The sequence below is a fragment of the Euprymna scolopes genome, chromosome 2 (assembly GCF_053919585.1).
Source record: "Euprymna scolopes isolate OS-2025 chromosome 2, ASM5391958v1, whole genome shotgun sequence".
Lineage (NCBI taxonomy): Eukaryota > Metazoa > Mollusca > Cephalopoda > Sepiida > Sepiolidae > Euprymna > Euprymna scolopes.
Genome location: NC_136483.1, coordinates 2629460 through 2653302, shown reverse-complemented (window position 1 = coordinate 2653302; position 23843 = coordinate 2629460). Strand labels below are relative to the sequence as shown.

At 29.1% G+C, this 23843-nt stretch overlaps 1 protein-coding gene across 2 annotated transcripts in view; it reads right to left on the bottom strand.

Moving 5' to 3' along the window:
- Window positions 1-419: 419 nt before the first annotated feature.
- The window catches only part of LOC145288235 (uncharacterized), a 225356-nt gene continuing 201932 nt past the window's right edge, over window positions 420-23843 (bottom strand). Inside the window, exons 3-6 of one of the 2 annotated variants that reach the window (XM_080136283.1) lie at window positions 19405-19553; window positions 15151-15252; window positions 5957-6417; window positions 420-2386 (exon numbers count right to left, since the gene is read on the bottom strand). In XM_080136283.1, the coding sequence (XP_079992409.1) occupies window positions 520-2386; window positions 5957-6417; window positions 15151-15252; window positions 19405-19533 (2559 nt within the window). In that variant the 5' untranslated portion in view covers window positions 19534-19553 and the 3' untranslated portion in view covers window positions 420-519. The remainder of the gene's footprint in view (window positions 2387-5956; window positions 6418-15150; window positions 15253-19404; window positions 19554-23843) is intronic. The other variant, XM_080136276.1, reaches the window with a different exon arrangement.

Here is a 23843-nt window from a genome sequence, read left to right as displayed (position 1 = left end):
GACTTTTGATGGCAAGATGTCATATTCCATAAATCACGTAAATTGATCAAGTAGTTTTTTTACAAAAAAAAAAAAAATCAAATTTTTTGATGAAGTTAGGTGTTATGTGTTGATGTTACACGTTTTATTAATAAGGGAGAGACAACTAAATTCGAACTATCGAGATCAAAATCAACCTTTTATTGTTCACTAACAAAATTCACTAATAATCATAAAAAATTTTGTATATAAAAAAAAACTACTTGATGTACTTATGTGATTTTTGGAATATGACATCTTTGTTTTGTGACAGGTATGTACATCAAAGATTTTTCTGCAATTTAGTTTTTTTTAAATAGGTTTGATCCTAAATAAGCACCATCAGAAGATATTTAGATAAAATTTATTTATTTATTTATATCATATATATATATATATATATATATATATATATATGATATCTATATCCATATATATATGTGTGCATGTGTGTGTGTGTATATAAGGTAGATCTACAGACAAGTTTTACACGTGTACAATTTACGTTTGATAATAGTGGTGATAATGATGGTGATGATGATATTCATGCACATGGTGATGCTCATGCCGTTGTACACGAACAGGGTGCTCATCATTAACCGGCTGAGCTTGTGGATTATGCTCCCGATTGACCCAGTCAGCCACCTGCTGCATAGCCTCATTGAATTCCTTGTTCCGGCTTGAATGGTTTCGTCTGCGAAGGTGGTGATGATGATGGTGCTGCTGCTGCTGTTGAAGCATTGTACTCGTCATTGTCGTCGTCGCCATGCTTGGGGTCACCCCAGCGGCAGTGGTAGGTGTAGGAGCCGGGGGCGGTGGAGAAACAGGAGGGTGAAGTATAACCGATGAAGATGGTGGGCCACCAGCGTGCTTCTCAGGCACAAGAGTGTTTTGGCAGTACGTTCTGTGTCGGCTGGACGTCCGTTGGGGTGAAGAGTCATTTTTGTGATGTGTCCGCAGAGATTTTCGTTCTGCTATTGATCCTGCGGTTGCACCGGGTGCTGTCATCTTTGTTACCACGGCAGAAACTGATGAAGATACTGCCGGTGCTTGCTCGACTCCACAGTCCTGAGATCGCGTTCGTCCAGAGTGTTGTGCATGATGGTGACCTTCATTTTGTTTCTTGTAACGCTCTTCAGCACCTCTCTTGCTCGACCGTTCCGTTGTTTTCTTTTCATATGGAGAACTTGCAGAAATCGTGGGTGCTGGTGTCATTGATGTTACCACGGTCCCTGTTGTTACCGTATTAGCAGTTGCAGAACTAAGAGCTTTTATCTCAGGAGTTGTCTCTTGCACATCAATGGGTGCATTATCCTTTCGCTGTCGTAGTTCATTTTCACTTTTAACAAGCCAACTGCCTGTAGCCTTAATGCGTACTTGACAAGCCCGTTTCTGGCAACGACTGCAAACACAGTCAAAATTGGGTTTTGTATTGGCATTTGAGTTGTGGCACTTGGAGGTCAGGAGAAGGTTTTCTTGTTTCGTCATATCAACCCCAGAAGCTGATGACAACGGATGGCTCATATGCGTATTATTGACATCCTTCTCCGTAAAATCATGATTTATTTCATTATTATTATTTGCATTCGTGTTAGTATTGTTGTTGTGTTTATGTCTCCGATTCAAAATTTCTTTTTTTTCGCTCTTATTCAACGGTTCGCTAATAACTGCTGCATTCGTGCCTGACTTAAGATGCTCTGCATTAAAAGATGTGCACTTCTCAGGACAGTGCTTGCACTTTGCATGTTCACCATCTCTACTACTCCGATGGGGGTGATGGTGGCGGTGCCTGTGATGATGATGATGAAGATGACGAGGTTGCTGATGAAGGTGCTGATGATCTTGTGGTACAGAAATTTCCACCGTTAATCCATCCTCCCCGATCACATTCTCTTCCAACCTGTTTTTGCGCCATGTAATTTCCTGTTTCCGACAAGTTCCATCACCACCTACTTCTGGCTTAACTACATTTGTTCCATCGTAGTTTTCATCATCATCATCAGCTGGCATTCCTATTTCGTTACAGTGAGCCGTGCTTCCGGAAGCAGTTGGAGGTGGTGGTGGTGGTGGTGGCAGTGGCAGCGATGATGATGATGACGGGACGATATTGATGACAGGTCGGGTGAAAGTCATAACCGATGTAGTTGTTACAGTTGCTGTGGTAGTGCTAGTAGTGTTTGGAACACCAGAACTGTATGGCAAAACGACGGCCTTACGAGACGACTGCTCGATGCCACCAACATCCAAATAGTGAGTTGCGTCTTTTTCGCGAGGTTTACGATTCTCGTCTCCATGTCGTCGAGCACTTCGGTGTCGTCGGGCCTCGCGGTGCAAGTGGTGGTATCTGTGTCCAGTATGGTGATGTTTTCTGTAACCAAAAACAAAAAATAAATCAAAACTTGGAATAAAGAAGAGAGAGAAGAAAGAATAATGGCAGCAGCTCCTTGTTCTGGTTTTTGCTGTTAATAGCAGATCCGTTTTCTAATTATCTTGGCTGGTTCAATTGGTTACATATCATACTTAAAGACAAAGATTGTGAGTTCAAACCTCACCTAAGGCATAAGTGTTTGTACTTTAATTGTGTCCATCATTCTATGACTGTATGTCAATCGTCGAATCTCAACAAATTGTTTTATATCAAATTTGTTCCCAGTGTTATGGTTACAGTTGAAGGACTTCTGAGCATGATAACATTAAGGGAGGCATTTATTTTTTATTTTTATTTCTTAGTTTATATAATATTTTATTTAAAATAGATTAAAATAGATTAAAATAGATTAAAATAGATTCTAAATTATTTCTATTCTTAACATTTTCTATTTAACTACTCTTTTTATTTGCTTGTGTTCGGCGAAGTTAATGGCAAAAAATTTATTTATAATTTGATTTCCTACAAACTTTTGGAATATTGGATATTTTCATGTTTTTTTTATTACTGCATTCTATTATTAATCGACATTTTGGATTTCACAGGAATCCATTCAAACCCTGAATTACAGATTATTTCTTTTCAACCGTATCTTCATAGTGTAATTAATTGATTGTTTGGATACTTTGTCAATTTTATTTCTATTGAAGACACTTTATTTCACAAAAAAGTTTTCATATAATTTCAATATTTTCATTCTATTGCAAATGCATTTTATTTCATAAAAAGTTTTTATATAATTTCAATATTTTAATTCTATTAAAAATGCACTTTATTTCATAAAAGTCTCTTTTATATTTTCAATATTTTAATTTTATTGAAAATGCATTTTAATTCATAAAAAATGTTTTTATATATTTTCAAATTCATACTAACTAAGACATTTTTTTTTACTGAATATTAAAAGATTGAAAGATCTTATTTTTTAAAAATCTATGAGTTAAGAATTATTCTTCATTTTAATGTCTTGTTTGTATATTTGATGGATTAATAAATATTGCATGTCATTTAATACTCAAGATAAGTATTGAGTTTTTCATAATGAACCTATAACAAATGTTTTCTTAAATGGTATTGGCTGTTGCAATTTAATTGACTTAGCATTTTTGCACATTTTGGCATTTTATATAAATTGTCTGGAAAATTCCAATGATAGCACGGTCGTTATTCTGCATAAATCTATATATAAAAGTGAAAATGTGTGTGTGTGTGCGCACTTCCCTACCAAATAACTATCAATTTTTGGTCTAGAGACTTGAGATTTGACATAAGGAGTATTGAGATTTGGGAAAATTATTTTAATTGGCCGTCAAGGGGTCAAAGTTCAAAGATCTGACCTTTGAAACCTCTACCAAACTCATCCGCAAATTTTGGGTCAAAACACTTGAAATTTTAGAAGTAGGTTACTTGGACATTGATCAAACTTTTTAATTTGATTTGAACCCCAAAAAGTAAATGTTATGCGGTGAAAATTGGGGTCAAAGTTTAAAAACATTTGACCTCTGTGGTCTCTACCAAATTACTCAGCCAATTTCTGGTCTAAACATTTGAAATTTTACATAAACGGTATTCAGAGATAGGGCAAGCTTTTTAATCGGTTTGGGTCGAAAATTTGACTGCCAAGGGGTTAAAATTCAAAAGATTTGACCTTTGCGGTGTCTCGCAAACTACTCAGCCAATTTTGGGTCAAAACATTTTAAATTTATACATAACGGGTATTCATTTTTCATCAGTTTTGAGGCGAAAATTTGTCTGCCAAAAGGTCAAATTTGAAAGAGTTGACCTTTGCATACTCTACCAAATTCCTCTGCCAATTTTGGGTCTAAACACTTGAAATTTTAGATGTAGGTAATTTGGACATGGGTAAAACTTTGTATTTTGATTTGAGATCAAAATAATAAATGTTAAGCATCAAAATTGGGGTCAATTTTTTTTTTTTTAATTTACATCTCCGGTCTCTACGAAATTACTCAGACAAATTTCGGTCTAAACATTTGAAATTTTACATAAAGTGTATTCACACGTAGGGCAAGTTATGAGCAGTACATAGGGCCGGACCAAAGCCGAGCTGAACTGCTAGTATTTAAATAAACAAACAATTAAAACTAGCGACACATCCAAATAAGCACATAATTTATAACTACCATGTCAATTAAACAATTAAATAAGTAATCTATATATACAAACGCAGAAATGTGTGTGCGTGTGTGTATGTATGTATGTATGTATGTATGTATGTTCGCTTTTTGTGTATATCCGCGAAAGGCTTTTTTCCGAGAAGCGAATGGTCGGTCCACTCCTGTAAACTTTTTATATCACGTCTAAATGAATATCTAAGAGTTACGGACAGGGGTCACGTGTGTATTTAATTTGCCTGACTTTTACCAGCTCGCTGCTTTGAAAAGCGCAAAACTAGGTCAAACATCACGTCACTTCCTCGCACCTGTTTATTTCGTTCCATAAACATTCCCTTAACGCCCTTATCAATTCCTTTCCCTTGTGGCCGAGACGGTTGGGTGTCTGGCTTTTTCCCTTTCGTTTCCACCTTTGCGTCAAGGCTTCGGGGTTCAATCCTACCTTCCGACTAAAACTTTTTTCTTTTACACCTCTAAATACCTGGGCAACGCCGAGTACCCCCACCCCCGCTAGTGTATAAATAAATAAGAAATTTTTATAACTCAAACAGTTACAGAAGTATTAATAGTTACCATGTGAAACATTATTGCTATAAACTAAATAACTAAGTAATAGTATATGTTAATAAATAATAAGAAAATTATAAAAATAATATTTACAGTTACAAAATAAAAATTAATAAGTAAAAAGGAAAAAATAAACATACACAGAATACAACCCAAGGGAAGTAACTCTACTCTAATATCTTGCCACAGTAATTGTCTTGGACCCTAGTATTAAACAATACGAACGGCATGTGTACATGATATTGAAATTATAAGTGAATGATATAAGTGAAACATAATAATCAAATAATAATAATATAATTCTTAATGATAAATGTTAAAATATTATTTAACACAATATCTTACACTCATGTCAATCCATATTTCAGAAATAATTTCAATAGAATACAAACCTATGTGATTGCATAACTCGACTTCTGGTTTCTGGCATCAACATGAATGTTTCACATATTTTTGCTTACACTGAACGATTTAACATATTTCTTTTTCTTCCTCTTGAAAATGAAGTATACTGTGAAAATTTAGGACCTTTGCACCACATTATTATGACAACAAATTATGTTGGCGAATAAATATTTTATAACTGAAATTTATCGAAATACTTTTACATTGTCATCATTTCTTTTACTTCTTCATCTCATACCGAATGCTGTTCTCCAATAAGACTGCATTATCATAGCCTTCAATCACAACTTTCTTCTATAAAAACAAAAAACTAAACTTACATAACTGCAGTACAGCTTACAGATAAATATCTTTGAAGCAACAAATTTATTCTACAATTTTTAAGATTTTTTTGTTTGCTTACCTTCCGGTCTGCTGTCGAACCTGATTCCGAACCATATTCTCATGAACCATTTCTGTCAATTTTTTCTGTTCTCTACAACTCAACGTCAACCGATGTCCAATACCAGGTGGCGCTGGCGTCAACTGATTTTCCATCTTGCACACAGTGCTGGGTTTTGTCCGTGGCGATGCATCAAGATTATTAAGTTTGGTGTACTCTTTTGAGTCAACCATTGCAACCCCATCCACCTGACTAGCACCAGCTTGCAGGCTCATCTCTTTCCATTCGGTCAGCTTGCTGGTGTTTTTTAATTTTGCCTTCTTCTTGACCAGAAGAGGGCTCTGATCCTTGAGAGTTTTGTCCACATGGCTACTGTCGTGGCCAATGGATAAGCGCAGTTTAATCTTTTTTGTGCCGTTCAAGGGTAAATGGATAGATGATCCGACTGCATCATAAAGTGCTTGAAAGAGGTTGGAAAGTTCCTGACAAAAGAAAGAAATCTTGTCAAAGAAAATGAATAAATGGATGATACGGTTGATGACTCCCACCCCCACAAGTGTTAGGTAATATAACAGAAGAGGAAAAAATATAACAAAAACAATGAGGAAATGAGTTTATCAGCAAAACAATGGAGAGGAAGTTGTTCACCAAGGTACACAAAGGGATGCTGAACAGGATTGTTGATCAAGGTGTGGCAGACAAAAAAACTGTACAGAAAGATAGATTTGGAATTCGTTTACGGACAATTTTAGGTGTGTTTTGGTGGACTACCGGTCTTACTAATGAATAAACTGATCCATACATAATACCGGACGACAAAGCTGCAAGGCGGGAGTTGATATCTTCTGGATTAACGAAGGTTGTTTCAGCTGGATGAACAACCCTCACTTTTTTATGTTCCTGTCATTTTGTTACTATTTTCGTATTCTGTTTTCATTGTGACTCCCTTAAACTGATTTATAACAGTGTGGCAGTTTTGGGAAAGTTTGTTAATTCTTGGCTTTGTTGGGTGCAATGACGCTGAATGTAAGTTGTGGCTCGGATTGAGACAAGCAGATAACAACTGATGAACACAGCCTCAACATTAGACGTAATTGTGAACGTTAGTGCATAGAGGATGATGATGTCAGATGCGCATTAGAATGCAGTTGATATATGCAGAATGTGTTTTTGTTTTATGTTATTTTTTATACTTGTGAACTTATGCGTACCTACCTCAGTAGCCGCCAATGAGATAGTGACACGACCAGAAGAGAAAACAAAGGAATGTTGGGATTAGCGTTTGTTGTCGATTAGGGTAACATGCAAGAACAGGAGTAAAATAGAACAAAGGAAAAATTGCCTATGGCGATGCAATTTGTTCGATTGGCAAATGAAAATTGGGTTTCACATTTCACATACGAGAATGACAAATTCATCCTTCAGATAACCGCTATGCTAGGCAATATAGTGCTGCGTCAAGTTTGGTCAGATTTCACATTGGTGATCCATGATTACGCGGATCCGTTATTAATTGGAGAATGAAACCAGGCTTTCTATGAAGTTAGAACGAAAAATATTTAAACAATCATTTAGACAACTATCCTCATCTTGGTTGTTGGGAGGTGATGATGGTCAAGTAGTTAACGACACGAACTGACAACCAATGTTCCATGTTTGACTCCAGTTTATTCCACAAAAATCATTCTCACTTAGGATGTTGGTAACATGGTCACGTGGTCCCTCATGTAATACCCGATGTTTTTCTAGAAAGAATTCTGACTAGAAAAATGTCAGGGAAACCAATTCCAACAATAGAATCTTCGGATCCATATGATATGAATGAATTTTTAAATAATGAAAAAAAAAAAAAAAAAATGGAGTATAATAAAAGAAAAAATGTGTTTTAGACAAAAAATATTTTTAAATAATGAAAAAAAAATGGAGTATAATAAAAGAAAAAATGTGAAAAAATGAATGTGTTTTTAGAAAGAAATGTTAAATAATGAAAAAAATGGAGTATAATAAAGGAAAACAATGTTAAAAAAATGAATGTGTTTTTAGAAATAAATATTAAATAATGAAAAAAATGGAGTATAATAAAAGAAAAAATGTGAAGAAAATGAATGTGTATTTCGAAATTTAAAAATAAATAATGGAAAAAAATGGAGTATAATAAAGGATAAAAATGAATGTGTATTTAGAAAAAATTTTTTTTAAATAATGAAAAAAAAATAGTGTATAATAAAGGAAAAAATGTGAAAAAATGAATGTGTTTTTAGAAAAAAAATTTTTTAAATAATGAAAAAAAAATGGAGTATAATAAAGGAAAAAATGTGAAAAATATGAATGTGTTTTTAGAAAAAAATTTTTTTTACAATAATGAAAAAAAAAATGGAGTATAATAAAGGAAAAAATGCGAAAAAAATGAATGTGTTTTTAGAAAAAAATGTTAAATAATGAACAAAATGGAGTATAATAAAGGAAACAAATGTTAAAAAAATGAATGTGTTTTTAGAAAAAAATATTAAATAATGAAAAAAATGGAGTATAATAAAAGAAAAAATGTGAAAAAATGAATGTGTTTTTAGAAAAAAATGTTAAATAATGAAAAAATGGAGTATAATAAAAGAAAAAAATGTTAAAAAAATGAATGTGTTTTTAGAAAAAAATATTAAATAATGAAAAAAATGGAGTATAATAAAGGAAAAAAATGTTAAAAAAATGAATGTGTTTTTAGAAAAAAATATTAAATAATGAAAAAAATGGAGTATAATAAAAGAAAAAATGTTAAAAAAATGAATGTGTTTTTAGAAATAAATGTTAAATAATGAAAAAAATGGAGTATAATAAAAGAAAAAAATGTTAAAAAAATGAATGTGTTTTTAGAAAAAAATATTAAATAATGAAAAAAATGGAGTATAATAAAGGAAAAAAATGTTAAAAAAATGAATGTGTTTTTAGAAAAAAATATTAAATAATGAAAAAAATGGAGTATAATAAAAGAAAAAATGTTAAAAAAATGAATGTGTTTTTAGAAAAAAATGTTAAATAATGAAAAAATGGAGTATAATAAAAGAAAAAAATGTTAAAAAAATGAATGTGTTTTTAGAAATAAATATTAAATAATGAAAAAAATGGAGTATAATAAAAGAAAAAAATGTTAAAAAAATGAATGTGTTTTTAGAAATAAATGTTAAATAATGAAAAAAATGGAGTATAATAAAAGAAAAAAATGTTAAAAAAATGAATGTGTTTTTAGAAAAAAGTATTAAATAATGAAAAAAATGGAGTATAATAAAAGAAAAAATGTGAAAAAATGAATGTGTTTTTAGAAAAAAATGTTAAATAATGAAAAAAATGGAGTATAATAAAAGAAAAAAATGTTAAAAAAATGAATGTGTTTTTAGAAAAAAATATTAAATAATGAAAAAAATGGAGTATAATAAAAGAAAAAATGTGAAAAAATGAATGTGTTTTTAGAAATAAATATTAAATAATGAAAAAAATGGAGTATAATAAAAGAAAAAATGTGAAAAAATGAATGTGTTTTTAGAAATAAATATTAAATAATGAAAAAAATGGAGTATAATAAAAGAAAAAAATGTTAAAAAAATGAATGTGTTTTTAGAAATAAATGTTAAATAATGAAAAAAATGGAGTATAATAAAAGAAAAAAATGTTAAAAAAATGAATGTGTTTTTAGAAATAAATGTTAAATAATGAAAAAAATGGAGTATAATAAAAGAAAAAAATGTTAAAAACATGAATGTGTTTTTAGAAAAAAATATTAAATAATGAAAAAAATGGAGTATAATAAAAGAAAAAAATGTTAAAAAAATGAATGTGTTTTTAGAAAAAAATATTAAATAATGAAAAAAATGGAGTATAATAAAAGAAAAAATGTTAAAAAAATGAATGTGTTTTTAGAAATAAATGTTAAATAATGAAAAAAATGGAGTATAATAAAAGAAAAAAATGTTAAAAACATGAATGTGTTTTTAGAAAAAAATATTAAATAATGAAAAAAATGGAGTATAATAAAAGAAAAAAATGTTAAAAAAATGAATGTGTTTTTAGAAATAAATGTTAAATAATGAAAAAAATGGAGTATAATAAAAGAAAAAAATGTTAAAAAAATGAATGTGTTTTTAGAAATAAATATTAAATAATGAAAAAAATGGAGTATAATAAAAGAAAAAAATGTTAAAAAAATGAATGTGTTTTTAGAAAAAAATATTAAATAATGAAAAAAATGGAGTATAATAAAAGAAAAAAATGTTAAAAACATGAATGTGTTTTTAGAAAAAAATATTAAATAATGAAAAAAATGGAGTATAATAAAAGAAAAAATGTTAAAAAAATGAATGTGTTTTTAGAAAAAAATGTTAAATAATGAAAAAAATGGAGTATAATAAAGGAAAAAATGCGAAAAAAATGAATGTGTTTTTAGAAAAAAATGTTAAATAATGAAAAAAATGGAGTATAATAAAAGAAAAAAATGTTAAAAAAATGAATGTGTTTTTAGAAATAAATGTTAAATAATGAAAAAAATGGAGTATAATAAAAGAAAAAAATGTTAAAAAAATGAATGTGTTTTTAGAAATAAATATTAAATAATGAAAAAAATGGAGTATAATAAAAGAAAAAAATGTTAAAAACATGAATGTGTTTTTAGAAAAAAATATTAAATAATGAAAAAAATGGAGTATAATAAAAGAAAAAAATGTTAAAAAAATGAATGTGTTTTTAGAAATAAATGTTAAATAATGAAAAAAATGGAGTATAATAAAAGAAAAAAATGTTAAAAAAATGAATGTGTTTTTAGAAATAAATATTAAATAATGAAAAAAATGGAGTATAATAAAAGAAAAAAATGTTAAAAAAATGAATGTGTTTTTAGAAAAAAATATTAAATAATGAAAAAAATGGAGTATAATAAAAGAAAAAAATGTTAAAAACATGAATGTGTTTTTAGAAAAAAATATTAAATAATGAAAAAAATGGAGTATAATAAAAGAAAAAAATGTTAAAAAAATGAATGTGTTTTTAGAAAAAAATGTTAAATAATGAAAAAAATGGAGTATAATAAAAGAAAAAAATGTTAAAAAAATGAATGTGTTTTTAGAAAAAAATATTAAATAATGAAAAAAATGGAGTATAATAAAAGAAAAAAATGTTAAAAACATGAATGTGTTTTTAGAAAAAAATATTAAATAATGAAAAAAATGGAGTATAATAAAAGAAAAAAATGTTAAAAAAATGAATTTGTTTTTAGAAAAAAATATTAAATAATGAAAAAAATGGAGTATAATAAAAGAAAAAAATGTGAAAAAAATGAATGTGTTTTTAGAAAAAAATATTAAATAATGAAAAAAATGGAGTATAATAAAAGAAAAAATGTGAAGAAAATGAATGTGTATTTCGAAATTTAAAAATAAATAATGGAAAAAAATGGAGTATAATAAAGGATAAAAATGAATGTGTATTTAGAAAAAAAAATTTTTTAATAATGAAAAAAAAATAGTGTATAATAAAGGAAAAAATGTGAAAAAATGAATGTGTTTTTAGAAAAAAATTTTTTTAAATAATGAAAAAAAAATGGAGTATAATAAAGGAAAAAATGCGAAAAAAATGAATGTGTTTTTAGAAAAAATTTTTTTTTTAAATAATGAAAAAAAAATGGAGTATAATAAAGGAAAAAATGTGAAAAAATGAATGTTTTTAGAAAAAAAAATTTTTAAATAATGAAAAAAAAATGGAGTATAATAAAGGAAAAAATGCGAAAAAAATGAATGTGTTTTTAGAAAAAAATTTTTTTTTAAATAATGAAAAAAAAATGGAGTATAATAAAGGAAAAAATGCGAAAAAAATGAATGTGTTTTTAGAAAAAAATGTTAAATAATGAAAAAAATGGAGTATAATAAAGGAAAAAAATGTTAAAAAAATGAATGTGTTTTTAGAAAAAAATATTAAATAATGAAAAAAATGGAGCATAATAAAAGAAAAAAATGTTAAAAAAATGAATGTGTTTTTAGAAATAAATATTAAATAATGAAAAAATGGAGTATAATAAAAGAAAAAAATGTTAAAAAAATGAATGTGTTTTTAGAAAAAAATATTAAATAATGAAAAAAATGGAGTATAATAAAGGAAAAAAATGTTAAAAAAATGAATGTGTTTTTAGAAAAAAATATTAAATAATGAAAAAAATGGAGTATAATAAAGGAAAACAATGTTAAAAAAATGAATGTGTTTTTAGAAATAAATATTAAATAATGAAAAAAATGGAGCATAATAAAAGAAAAAAATGTTAAAAAAATGAATTTGTTTTTAGAAAAAAATATTAAATAATGAAAAAAATGGAGTATAATAAAAGAAAAAAATGTTAAAAAAATGAATGTGTTTTTAGAAAAAAATATTAAATAATGAAAAAAGTGGAGTATAATAAAAGAAAAAATGTTAAAAAAATGAATTTGTTTTTAGAAAAAAATATTAAATAATGAAAAAAGTGGAGTATAATAAAAGAAAAAATGTTGAAAAAATGAATGTGTTTTTAGAAAAAAATATTAAATAATGAAAAAAATGGAGTATAATAAAAGAAAAAATGTTAAAAAAATGAATTTGTTTTTAGAAAAAAATACTAAATAATGAAAAAAGTGGAGTATAATAAAAGAAAAAATGTTAAAAAAATGAATGTGTTTTTAGAAAAAAATATTAAATAATGAAAAAAATGGAGTATAATAAAAGAAAAAAATGTTAAAAAAATGAATGTGTTTTTAGAAAAAAATATTACATAATGAAAAAAATGGAGTATAATAAAAGAAAAAATGTTAAAAAAATGAATGTTTTTAGAAAAAAATATTAAATAATGAAAAAAATGGAGTATAATAAAAGAAAAAAATGTTAAAAAAATGAATGTGTTTTTAGAAAAAAATATTAAATAATGAAAAAAATGGAGTATAATAAAGGAAAAAATGTTAAAAAAATGAATGTGTTTTTAGAAAAAAATATTAAATAATGAAAAAAATGGAGTATAATAAAAGAAAAAAATGTTAAAAAAATGAATGTGTTTTTAGAAAAGAATATTAAATAATGAAAAAAATGGAGTATAATAAAAGAAAAAATGTTAAAAAAATGAATGTATTTTTAGAAAAAAATATTAAATAATGAAAAAAATGGAGTATAATAAAAGAAAAAAATGTTAAAAAAATGAATGTGTTTTTAGAAAAAAATATTAAATAATGAAAAAAATGGAGTATAATAAAGGAAAAAATGTTAAAAAAATGAATGTGTTTTTAGAAAAAAATATTAAATAATGAAAAAAATGGAGTATAATAAAAGAAAAAAATGTTAAAAAAATGAATGTGTTTTTAGAAAAAAATATTAAATAATGAAAAAAATGGAGTATAATAAAAGAAAAAAATGTTAAAAAAATGAATGTGTTTTTAGAAAAAAATATTAAATAATGAAAAAAATGGAGTATAATAAAGGAAAAAATGTTAAAAAAATGAATGTGTTTTTAGAAAAAAATATTAAATAATGAAAAAAATGGAGTATAATAAAAGAAAAAAATGTTAAAAAAATGAATGTGTTTTTAGAAAAAAATATTAAATAATGAAAAAAATGGAGTATAATAAAAGAAAAAAATGTTAAAAAAATGAATGTGTTTTTAGAAAAAAATATTAAATAATGAAAAAAATGGAGTATAATAAAGGAAAAAATGTTAAAAAAATGAATGTGTTTTTAGAAAAAAATATTAAATAATGAAAAAAATGGAGTATAATAAAAGAAAAAAATGTTAAAAAAATGAATGTGTTTTTAGAAAAAAATATTAAATAATGAAAAAAATGGAGTATAATAAAAGAAAAAAATGTTAAAAAAATGAATGTGTTTTTAGAAAAAAATATTAAATAATGAAAAAAATGGAGTATAATAAAAGAAAAAAATGTTAAAAAAATGAATGTGTTTTTAGAAATAAATATTAAATAATGAAAAAAATGGAGTATAATAAAAGAAAAAAATGTTAAAAAAATGAATTTGTTTTTAGAAAAAAATAATAATGAAAAAAGTGGAGTATAATAAAAGAAAAAATGTTAAAAAAATGAATGTGTTTTTAGAAATAAATATTAAATAATGAAAAAAATGGAGTATAATAAAAGAAAAAAATGTTAAAAAAATGAATGTGTTTTTAGAAAAAAATATTAAATAATGAAAAAAGTGGAGTATAATAAAAGAAAAAAATGTTAAAAAAATGAATTTGTTTTTAGAAAAAAATATTAAATAATGAAAAAAATGGAGTATAATAAAAGAAAAATGTGAAGAAAATGAATGTGTATTTCGAAATTTAGAAAAAAATAATGGAAAAAAATGGAGTATAATAAAGGAAAAAAATGAATGTGTATTTAGAAAAAAAATTTTTTAAATAATGAAAAAAAATAGTTTTTCCTTTATTATAAATCATTTTTTCCTTTATTATAAAGGAAAAAATGTGAAAAAATGAATGTGTTTTTAGAAAAAAAATTTTTAAATAATGAAAAAAATGGAGTATAATAAAGGAAAAATGTGAAAAAAATAAAGGTCTATTTAGAAAAGAATTTTTTAAATAATGAAAAAAGAAATGGTGTATAATAAAGAAAAAAATGTGAAAAAAATGAAGGTGTATTTAGAAAAAAAATTTTTTTAAATAATGGAAAAAAATTGAGTATAATAAATGAAAAAATGTGAAAAAAATGAATGTGTTTTCAGAAAAAAAAATTTTTTTCAAATGAAAAAAAATGGAGTATAATAAAGGAAAAAATGTGAAAAAATAAAGGTGTATTTAGAAAATAATTTTTTAAATAATGAAAAAAAATGGTTTATAATAAAGAAAAAAATGTGAAAAAAATGAAGGTGCATTTAGAAAAAATGTTTTTAAAAATAATGGAAAAAATGGAGTATAATAAATGAAAAAATGTGTTTTTAGAAAAAAAATTTTTTTCAAATGAAAAAAACTAATGGAGTATAATAAAGGAAAAAAATGTGAAAAAATGAATGTGTTTTTAGAAATATTTTTTTTTAAATAATGAAAAATAATGGAGTATAATAAAGGAAAAAATGTGAAAAAATTAAGATGTAGTAATAAAACTTTTTTAAATATGTAAAAATAAAAAAAACATGGAGAATCATAAAAGTAAAAAAGAAATATCAGCGGATAAAAATATACAAAAAGATGTAATGTAGAAAATGGTATGCACCTCTTTTGTGATTTTTCCATTTCCATCAAAATCATACAAAGTAAACGACCAATCCTGTTTCTTTTCGCTACTTGTATCAACTTGAAGTTCATATTCGAAAGGCTGAAAAAGAAAATGGAGACGGACAATATTACATTGATTGCAACAATCAGTTGTAAAGTGATTTAGATCTAAGTTAACCCATGTTAACTTACCATAAGAATATTAGAAAAAGAAATATAATTGTAATCATCTTTAAGTCAGAACTTATCAATATTTTATGTCATATTTTATTACAAAGTTTCTGCATTATCTTTTTAACATTATATGCCACTGTCTGAAGTAGAATCAATTCCCTGGAAAAGTCATTCTGATTAATGGTTAGTTTTAAAATATGCAAACAAAGAAATGATTTGCAGCGATTTTAAATGGTACCTTTCCTTTTATCGTAAAGTGAACTCATTAATAAGAAAAAAATTAAAATAAAACTTTAAAAAAATATTGAGGTACACCCAGGCTTGAACAGGGGATCATTTGATCTGTAGTCGAATGCTCTACCGCTAAACTATATCTCTAGATTATAATAAATGTATTTTTTTAAGAAGAAATAATTTGCTGAGATTTTATTATCTCCCTTGGATGGTGTAGCATAAAATACTCCCCTGTAAGAATTATTCTTTTGTATCTATAAAAGAGAAAAGTTATTAAGATCAGATTTTTTTCAATTTTTGAATGAATTTCTGTACAAAACATATCTAAGAACACTGCCAGACATATAAATTAGCTGTGTGTGAAATTTGCAAAAGATAAGTTCCAAAACAGCTGAGTCTATGAGGAAAGAACTCACAGAAAAAGTGACTTTTATATAATTATATAATTTTATATAATTGTAAGTATATATATATATATATATATATATATATATATATATACATGCGCACACACACACAATAGAACACCGGAATACGCCATTAAATATTAGTAAAAAATACAGTACAGTATATAATATACATGTATATAACCAAATAACATTATAAATAACACGGTAAGGCGGAGCAAATACAATAACTAGGAACTGGAAAAACATTGTATTCCACAGTGTAACCTGAAAAAAACGTATTCTAGGGTCACCGTATATATAAACTTCTGCACATCTGGTTCTTCAAACGTTATATCTAGGATTTTACTGTCACAATGTTTTTTATACAATGAATTTTTCTTTATATATATATATATATATATATATATATATATATATATATATATATAAAGTAGTCCAAGTTAAGAATGTATTTGTAAATGCAGAAAATATTCACATATTTCTATAATGATGGTCAACAATTACTAAAATTATATTTTTAATCAATTGATAATGCTATTCTTTTTTTCAATTTGAACACCTGAATGAAAAGACAAACATTTCGGCTGAAGAGATTTTAGTTATTAATAACTACAGCTCGTAACATTGTTATGCCACTGTAGCAAAACTTGTAAATGTTTGTATAAATAAATAAATATATATCCATATATTTCTCCAAAACTTCTGGCCTTGATGGAGGGGAGACTAAAACTTGCTGCTATGGTTTCAAATGATCTGAAATAACAGCAAGGGGAGACTTGATTCCAAATATTTCTCATATGTTAAATCTCCCCTCTTTAATTTTCATACATAAAGTAAATTTCAGTGTATAAGGATTATTTGATACCGGGGATATTCATAATCGTACCCTATTTTCAAAAGAGGGGAGATATAACATATGAGAAATATTTGGGATCAAGTCTCCCCTGGCTATTATTTCAGATCATTTGAAACCGTAGCAGCAAGTTTTAGTCTCCCCTCCATCAAGGCCAGAGGTTTTTGGGAAATATCAGACATTCTGTAATTTATATGCAATACTAGAAAAGCAAATGACTATGATTGAAATATTGGTAAAGCTGCAATATCTTTCCACTCACAAAAACTCTTTTAAAATTACAACTATTCTAGTTTTTGAGGGTGCTGGAAACAAAAATAACAGTTAAAATCCCAGGAAACGAGTAGTTTCCACAATATGAATAAATTATAGTTTTAAATAGTGGAGGATCATTTTCTATATTAATTTAACATGAAATGAACACCCACTTTATAGCCACCTTTGGTGGAGGCGTTTGTTATTATTTTTAGAGGTGGTGTTTATTTGGTAATTGTGACCTGGTAGAGCAACACAAAACCTCCATTAAAAACTTGTTTTCTATAAGTTTTCGAGCGTGCTGAAAATAAATACTGCATTTAAATTTTCTGCAAAAAACTATTTTCCCGGGTATTAAGCAACGTGATTCTTTATGTTATAAGTCGTGGCCATTAGTGTACGTGCAAGCCCATGCAGATTTTAACTTAATACCCTGAAGAATATTTGCGGAAAATTTAAATGCGATATTCGTTTTCAGCACACCCAAAAACCTATAGAAAACAAGTTTTTTAAGGTAGCTTTTGTGTTGGTCTACCAGACCACAATAAACACGCACCCCCTAAAAAAAATAACAGCCCTTGCCAAAAAGGTGGCCTAAGAGTGGGTGCTCATTTTACGTTACTTTAATATAGAAAAGTGATCCCCAGTTTTTTTAAACAATAATGTGCAACTTTAAGGGCAAATCTCACATAGCCAATTCAGGTCATTAGCTTTCCAATGGGCCTTCATTTGTTAAATTGTGATCAATAGTCATTGAGATTTCGAACTTATGCAATTGCCAAAAACGGTGGTATATATCTATTATATCTATAAAAGTGAACGTGTATGTGTGTGTACATTTCCCTACGCAATAACTCTGTCAATTTTAAGTCTACAGACTCGAAATTTGATATACAGGGTACTGAGATTTGGCAAAATCTTTGTGGTCGATTTTTTGCCAGATATTTGGCTGTTAAGGGGTCAAAGTTGAACGATTTGACCTTTGAGAACTCTACCAAACTCCTCCGACAATTTTGGGTCTAAACACTTGAAATCTTAGATATAGGTTCCGTGGACATGGATCTAACTTAATAACTTGATTTGAGCACAAAACATTAAATGTTAAGGAGTCATAATAGGGGTCAAAGTTAAAAAAAATTGACCTTTTTTTTTTTTGTTCAACATACACCTCCAAACACCAGGGCAACGCCGGGCTGAAATGCTAGTTTGTCTATAAATATATATATATATATATATATATATATATATATATATATATATATATACACACACACGCACATTTACACTGGTAGCCAAATTGAATATTGAAATGCATATATCTTTGGTTCTATGGGATGAAACTACATACAAATTTGCAGGTTTTTTGAAGATTATAATACTATTCTATGGTTAAAATTTTATGACAATTGATAAAAAAGAAGCTATATTTCCAAACTAATAAAATATGCACAAATTTGCCTACATTTGTATATATAGTGTCCTGTCAGGCTAGCTTTAGTTTTGCTGCTTTGGGATGAAGTTTGCGTAGGGTTTTATTTTGCGCGATTGTCTCCCCTGTGGCCTTGAAATCTTAGATATAGGTTCCTTAGACACACACACACACACACACACACACACACACACACACACACACACACCAACAAAATCAGTAGAAACAAAAAAATAATTTGGTTCACCCCCAAATATAGTTCTTATAAAAACTACCAAATGTTCAAACTCTTCTACCTACTAGATAAGCACTTTTAAGCACAACATAAACTTCACAAACTCGTGCAAACTATTCAATGAAATCCATAATACCATCGAATTCTAAGGTGTCAATTCATGTTTTTAATTTAAGAGATTAATACATGTTTTTAGTTAAGGACAATTTATGATTTTATATTTGAGGGTCAATTCTATCTTTTTAGCTTTAGAGGTCAATTAATGTTTTAAATTAGCAGGTGAATTCATGTTTTTAATTTAGAGGGTCATTTCTTGTTTTTAATCCAAGGGTCAATACAAGTTTTTAATTTCGGAGGACAATTCCTGTATTTAATTTAGGTAGTCAATTTGTGTTTTTATATTTAGGAGGTCAATTTGTGGTTTTACTTTAAGGGGTCAGATCATGTTTTTAATTTAGGGGATCAATTCTTGTTTTTAATTAGATAATCAATTCATTTTTCATTAAAAAAATAAAATCACTTTCGTCCATACTTAAATGGAAATGACAAATGGAGGGGGAGGGTCGAAATTTAGAATTGGTGCATACTTGTTTTAAGCTTTGTAATTTAATTGACACAAAAAAAACAGAAAGCTTTGTTATGTTTTCATAAGATTAGTTTACCTCAATTTTATTGCAGTTGTCATCATTTGTATCTGTGGCACTGTGATTCGACTTGGAAATGCCATCACATCGGTTCATGATCTGTGAATGGAGAAGAATTCCATGTGGATTGGATGTTCCAACAGGCATCTTTCGTGGTGGAAGATCCACTAAAAGAGAAAAATAGTTGCAGTAAAATTATTGTTCGTTTTGCAGAAACTAAAAATGCATTAAACACAGACTGTCACACTTAAATAGCATTTTCATTGTTCTGTCAAATTCACCTGAAATATAATTTATGTTGGACACACTTAAGTTTGAAATACCATTTTTTTTGATCTGTCGTAGTTATATTGAAATAGAATTTTCGTTTGTCTCTCACTTAAGTTTGAAACAGCATTTCCGTTGGTCTGTCACAGTTAACTTTGAAATACTATTTTCGTTTCTGAACAAGCAGATTGAATCAACACATTTGTTTTTTCTGTTCTTAAAACTTTTCCAGCAATTCTAGTAGCCATTTAAAAAAACAAAAAATTATGGCTATATGTCTCATTTATTTGGTAAATGCAATGGATACTCACGGGACTATGAAATGTGTTGAGCTGCCCCAAAAGTAAATTCTACCGAACATGCTTCAAGTTTAACGGTATAAATCCACTCCCTATAATGAAAATACCAATTTCTGTTTTCATAAAACAAAGACTGTTGGAAATTCATCACTGAACCTTGGTGAACAAGTCAGACACAAACTAACGTTTGTTGCTACCAAGTATGGTTGTATTTCAGGGAATATAATGAGTTTTATTACAGATTCCATAGGTAGTGAGGGTTTTTTCCTCCTCGGCCTGTAAATGAAAACCTGAAATTCAAATGCGCCCCTATTATACGAAAGAACTGGTATCTGGAATATCGCGAGGATTATCTTCATGATGGCGGTAGTGAATGCAGTGTTGTTGCCAAGCGCATTTTGCGCAGCTTGAACAAACAAAAACCGGCGTGTGTGACGATTACAATCGACGAAGGGTCGGAGCAATAACAGCATTTGGCGACAAAACAAAAACCGACAATCTTTGTGATGTTGTCGACATCAAAGAGAAATCGACGGCGGATTCCAACCTCCACCACCACCACCCCACGCCCTCTGTTGTTCTTATCCCCCCCCCGTCTCCATCTTCTAATCCTCGCTTCTTCCCCCCCCCTTCCACCTTCATTTTCTCTTTTCGCTCTTTCTTCCCCTTACACCCCTCCCTCTCTCTACAATCACATCTCTCTTTTTCTATCCGATTCTTTTTTCTCTCTCCTTCAATTCCATTTCCCTTCTCTCCCCTCTATCTGCCACTTGCTTCCCGTCTTTCCTCCTTAATCTCCTCTTTCTCGCCCCATTCTCCCTCTCCATTCTTCTCTTAAACCTCCTCTCTCCCTCTCTATCCGTCTTATTCTCTGTATCTCCCTCGCCCCATTATTTTCCAATTTTCACTCTTCCCCTGTTAACCTCTTCCTCTCTCTTGCCGCTTTCTATCTTTATTTCACTCTCTCCTTCTCTTCTCACATTTCCTCTCCCCCTCTCATTCTCTTCCACACAACACTTTCCTGTTTTCTCTCTACTTTTCCTTCTCACCCTCACTCTTCCTCATGTTCTCTACCCCTTCCTCTTTCCTCCTAAACTGTCGGAAATTACAAGATCGCTGTGGATTAAACTAAGAACAAATCTATTCTTAACATACGTCCATCCAATCGATGCGTTAAGCGACATAAATGATGTAACCGACGGACAGGGATGCGAAAAGAAGAAAAGGTGAAATGTCAGAAATGTTTGGGATAAGATTCGGCGATTTTTGCGAAGATGTGGAACTTCATAATTAGGACGGATTTAGCAGGTCAGCAGATAATGAGGAAGAAAGGAAGGGAAAGAAACAGAGACATAAATTTAAGGAAAAGGTGAAAAAGAAGAAAAGAAAAAAGTGACAGAATAAAAGATAAAAGGAGGAAGAAATGAATTATGAAACACAGAATTATTGATACACGATGGATAAATTTGTTTCCGTCCTGAAGAAAACAACACTACAGTTTTATTTTAAAACTTTTATTGAAAAAATCAATTCAGGTAACTTAATATGTAGTAGAGCTGATATCTATTCAATGTAGCCACCTTCAGCCTCAATCACCACCTCGATATGAGTTCGGAACTGGGAGCATGCCTTTTTCACAAGCGCCAGCAGAAGCTTGGCGAATACTCGGCAGATGACGGCGACTTTGATGTTGTGGAAGGTCATGTATTTGACGTATGACCAAACGAAGTAGGCCAGCGGATTCAGGTAGTGGGAGGAGGGGCAGCCGATGAGAGAAGAGTGCAAAATCGTAATACTCCTTCTGAAGCCAAGTCTGGGTCTCTTTGGACTTGTAGGCTGGCACCTGCCACACCAATAGTCAGCCAGCGGCCACCGATTGCACCAGGAAATCACCACACTCGGGTGATCCAGGTACACTTTGGTGTGTACTATCAAGTCGACTTCGAAGGTGTGAGGTGGCATGGTGTGGCCCTCACTTGAAACCACAACAAAAACCATAACCATGGCCGAAAACTTTGTTTTCATCACTCTGGGCACGTCCTGTTATTCGTGACAATCTAACGATGCATTTTGAGGGTGCTGGCAATGGTCCTGTTGTCATAACTTGGATCAGTAGAGAGCATGAGTTTTACAGCAGCGCATCTCCGATCTGTCTTGCTGAACATTGTGCCACTTTCAGGCATGAAAGAAGGCTCCTGTAGCTCCTGGGATTTGTACACAACTGGCCAATTAATAGATGGTCTGCAAAAAAAAAAAAGAAATCCGTTTTCCATCAAACGGAAATGGAATCATGCAGTCTTTTCTAGGGCGACAATTTTATCATTCCACCCTGTAGATAGATAGAGAGTGAGAAAAAGATGTGAAGAAAAAAAGAGAAAAAAAACAGAATTTTATTTTTTTTTTCTCCAAAAGTTGGACATAAGACCAATTTATAATGCAATGAAAATTCAACTCTCCAAAAGGGGGCCCAGTCTGTACTTGAATACAAGTACATGTATAATCTCGTTGCCACTCCATCCATTCTAGTTTGACACAAGATCATTCATTCAGTAGGACCTGTGTCGCGCATAAATAAAGAGTAGGACTTGTGTCGCGCATAAATAAAGGGTAGGACCTGTGTCGCGCATAAATAAAGGGTAGGACTTGTGTCGCGCATAAATAAAGAGTAGGACTTGTGTCGCGCATAAATAAAGGGTAGGACCTGTTCGCGCATAAATAAAGGGTAGGACCTGTGTCGCGCATAAATAAAGGGTAGGACCTGTGTCGCGCATAAATAAAGGGTAGGACCTGTGTCGCGCATAAATAAAGGGTAGGACCTGTGTCGCGCATAAATAAAGGGTAGGACCTGTGTCGCGCATAAATAAAGGGTAGGACTTGTGTCGCGCATGAATAAAGGGTAGGACCTGTGTCGCGCATAAATAAAGGGTAGGACTTGTGTCGCGCATAAATAAAGGGTAGGACCTGTGTCGCGCATAAATAAAGGGTAGGAATTGTGTTGCGCAAAAATAAAGGGTAGGACTTGTGTCACACATAAATAAAGGGTAGGACCTGTGTCGCGCATAAATAAAGGGTAGGACTTGTGTCGCGCATATATAAAGGGTAGGACTTGTGTCGCGTATAAATAAAGGCTATGTCAACTATGACAAAGACAGGCAATTATTTGCACTGCGAACTAACCCTGAAATCAACGACAGCTGCAAATACAGAATAAATGACACCATGGAAAGTTTCGTGGTTCGTTTGAGAAATATAAAGAGAAATGATTAAAAATATCAGTGATGGGACGATTCCAATATTTTTCCCTGATTCCAATACAATTACCAATTACGATTCTTTATAAATTTCTAAATATTTAACTTTAAAATGGTTAGTTTTTTCCTAATTACCTTAAAAAAAAAAAAAAAAAACATGTTAAATAAGCATATTTTTCTTAAGTATAAAAATGTGTGGTGGTCTATAGATTTTAGCTTTTTTTTTAGTTGTTTAAAATCAACGAATATTTTTTTTTATTACTATCAGCAGTGAAAGATTTTGTTTTAAACAAAATCAAATAAAAAAGATAATTAAAGGAATCGTTTTTGGCATCAGAAAATAAATACAAATTGTTTTTGATTCCGATATCCCCAAAAGTTCCGATTCCAATTAATCGTCCAACACTAAAAACTATGTAATGGAATTAATGGAACTTGTGCGTACTAAAACTTTTCTTTTTTTACTTCAACATAAATTTTGTCTTGTTATTTTATTTGTTTGTTTGCAAGTTGTAGGTTTTGGGGAAAGGTTTTTTTAATAGATGTTGTTCTAGAAAATGCAGGAAATCCCATCAGCACTTATGCCCTTTGGACGCACGTACTCCCAACTAATTTGACAAGCACCAAAATCTCACCCCTT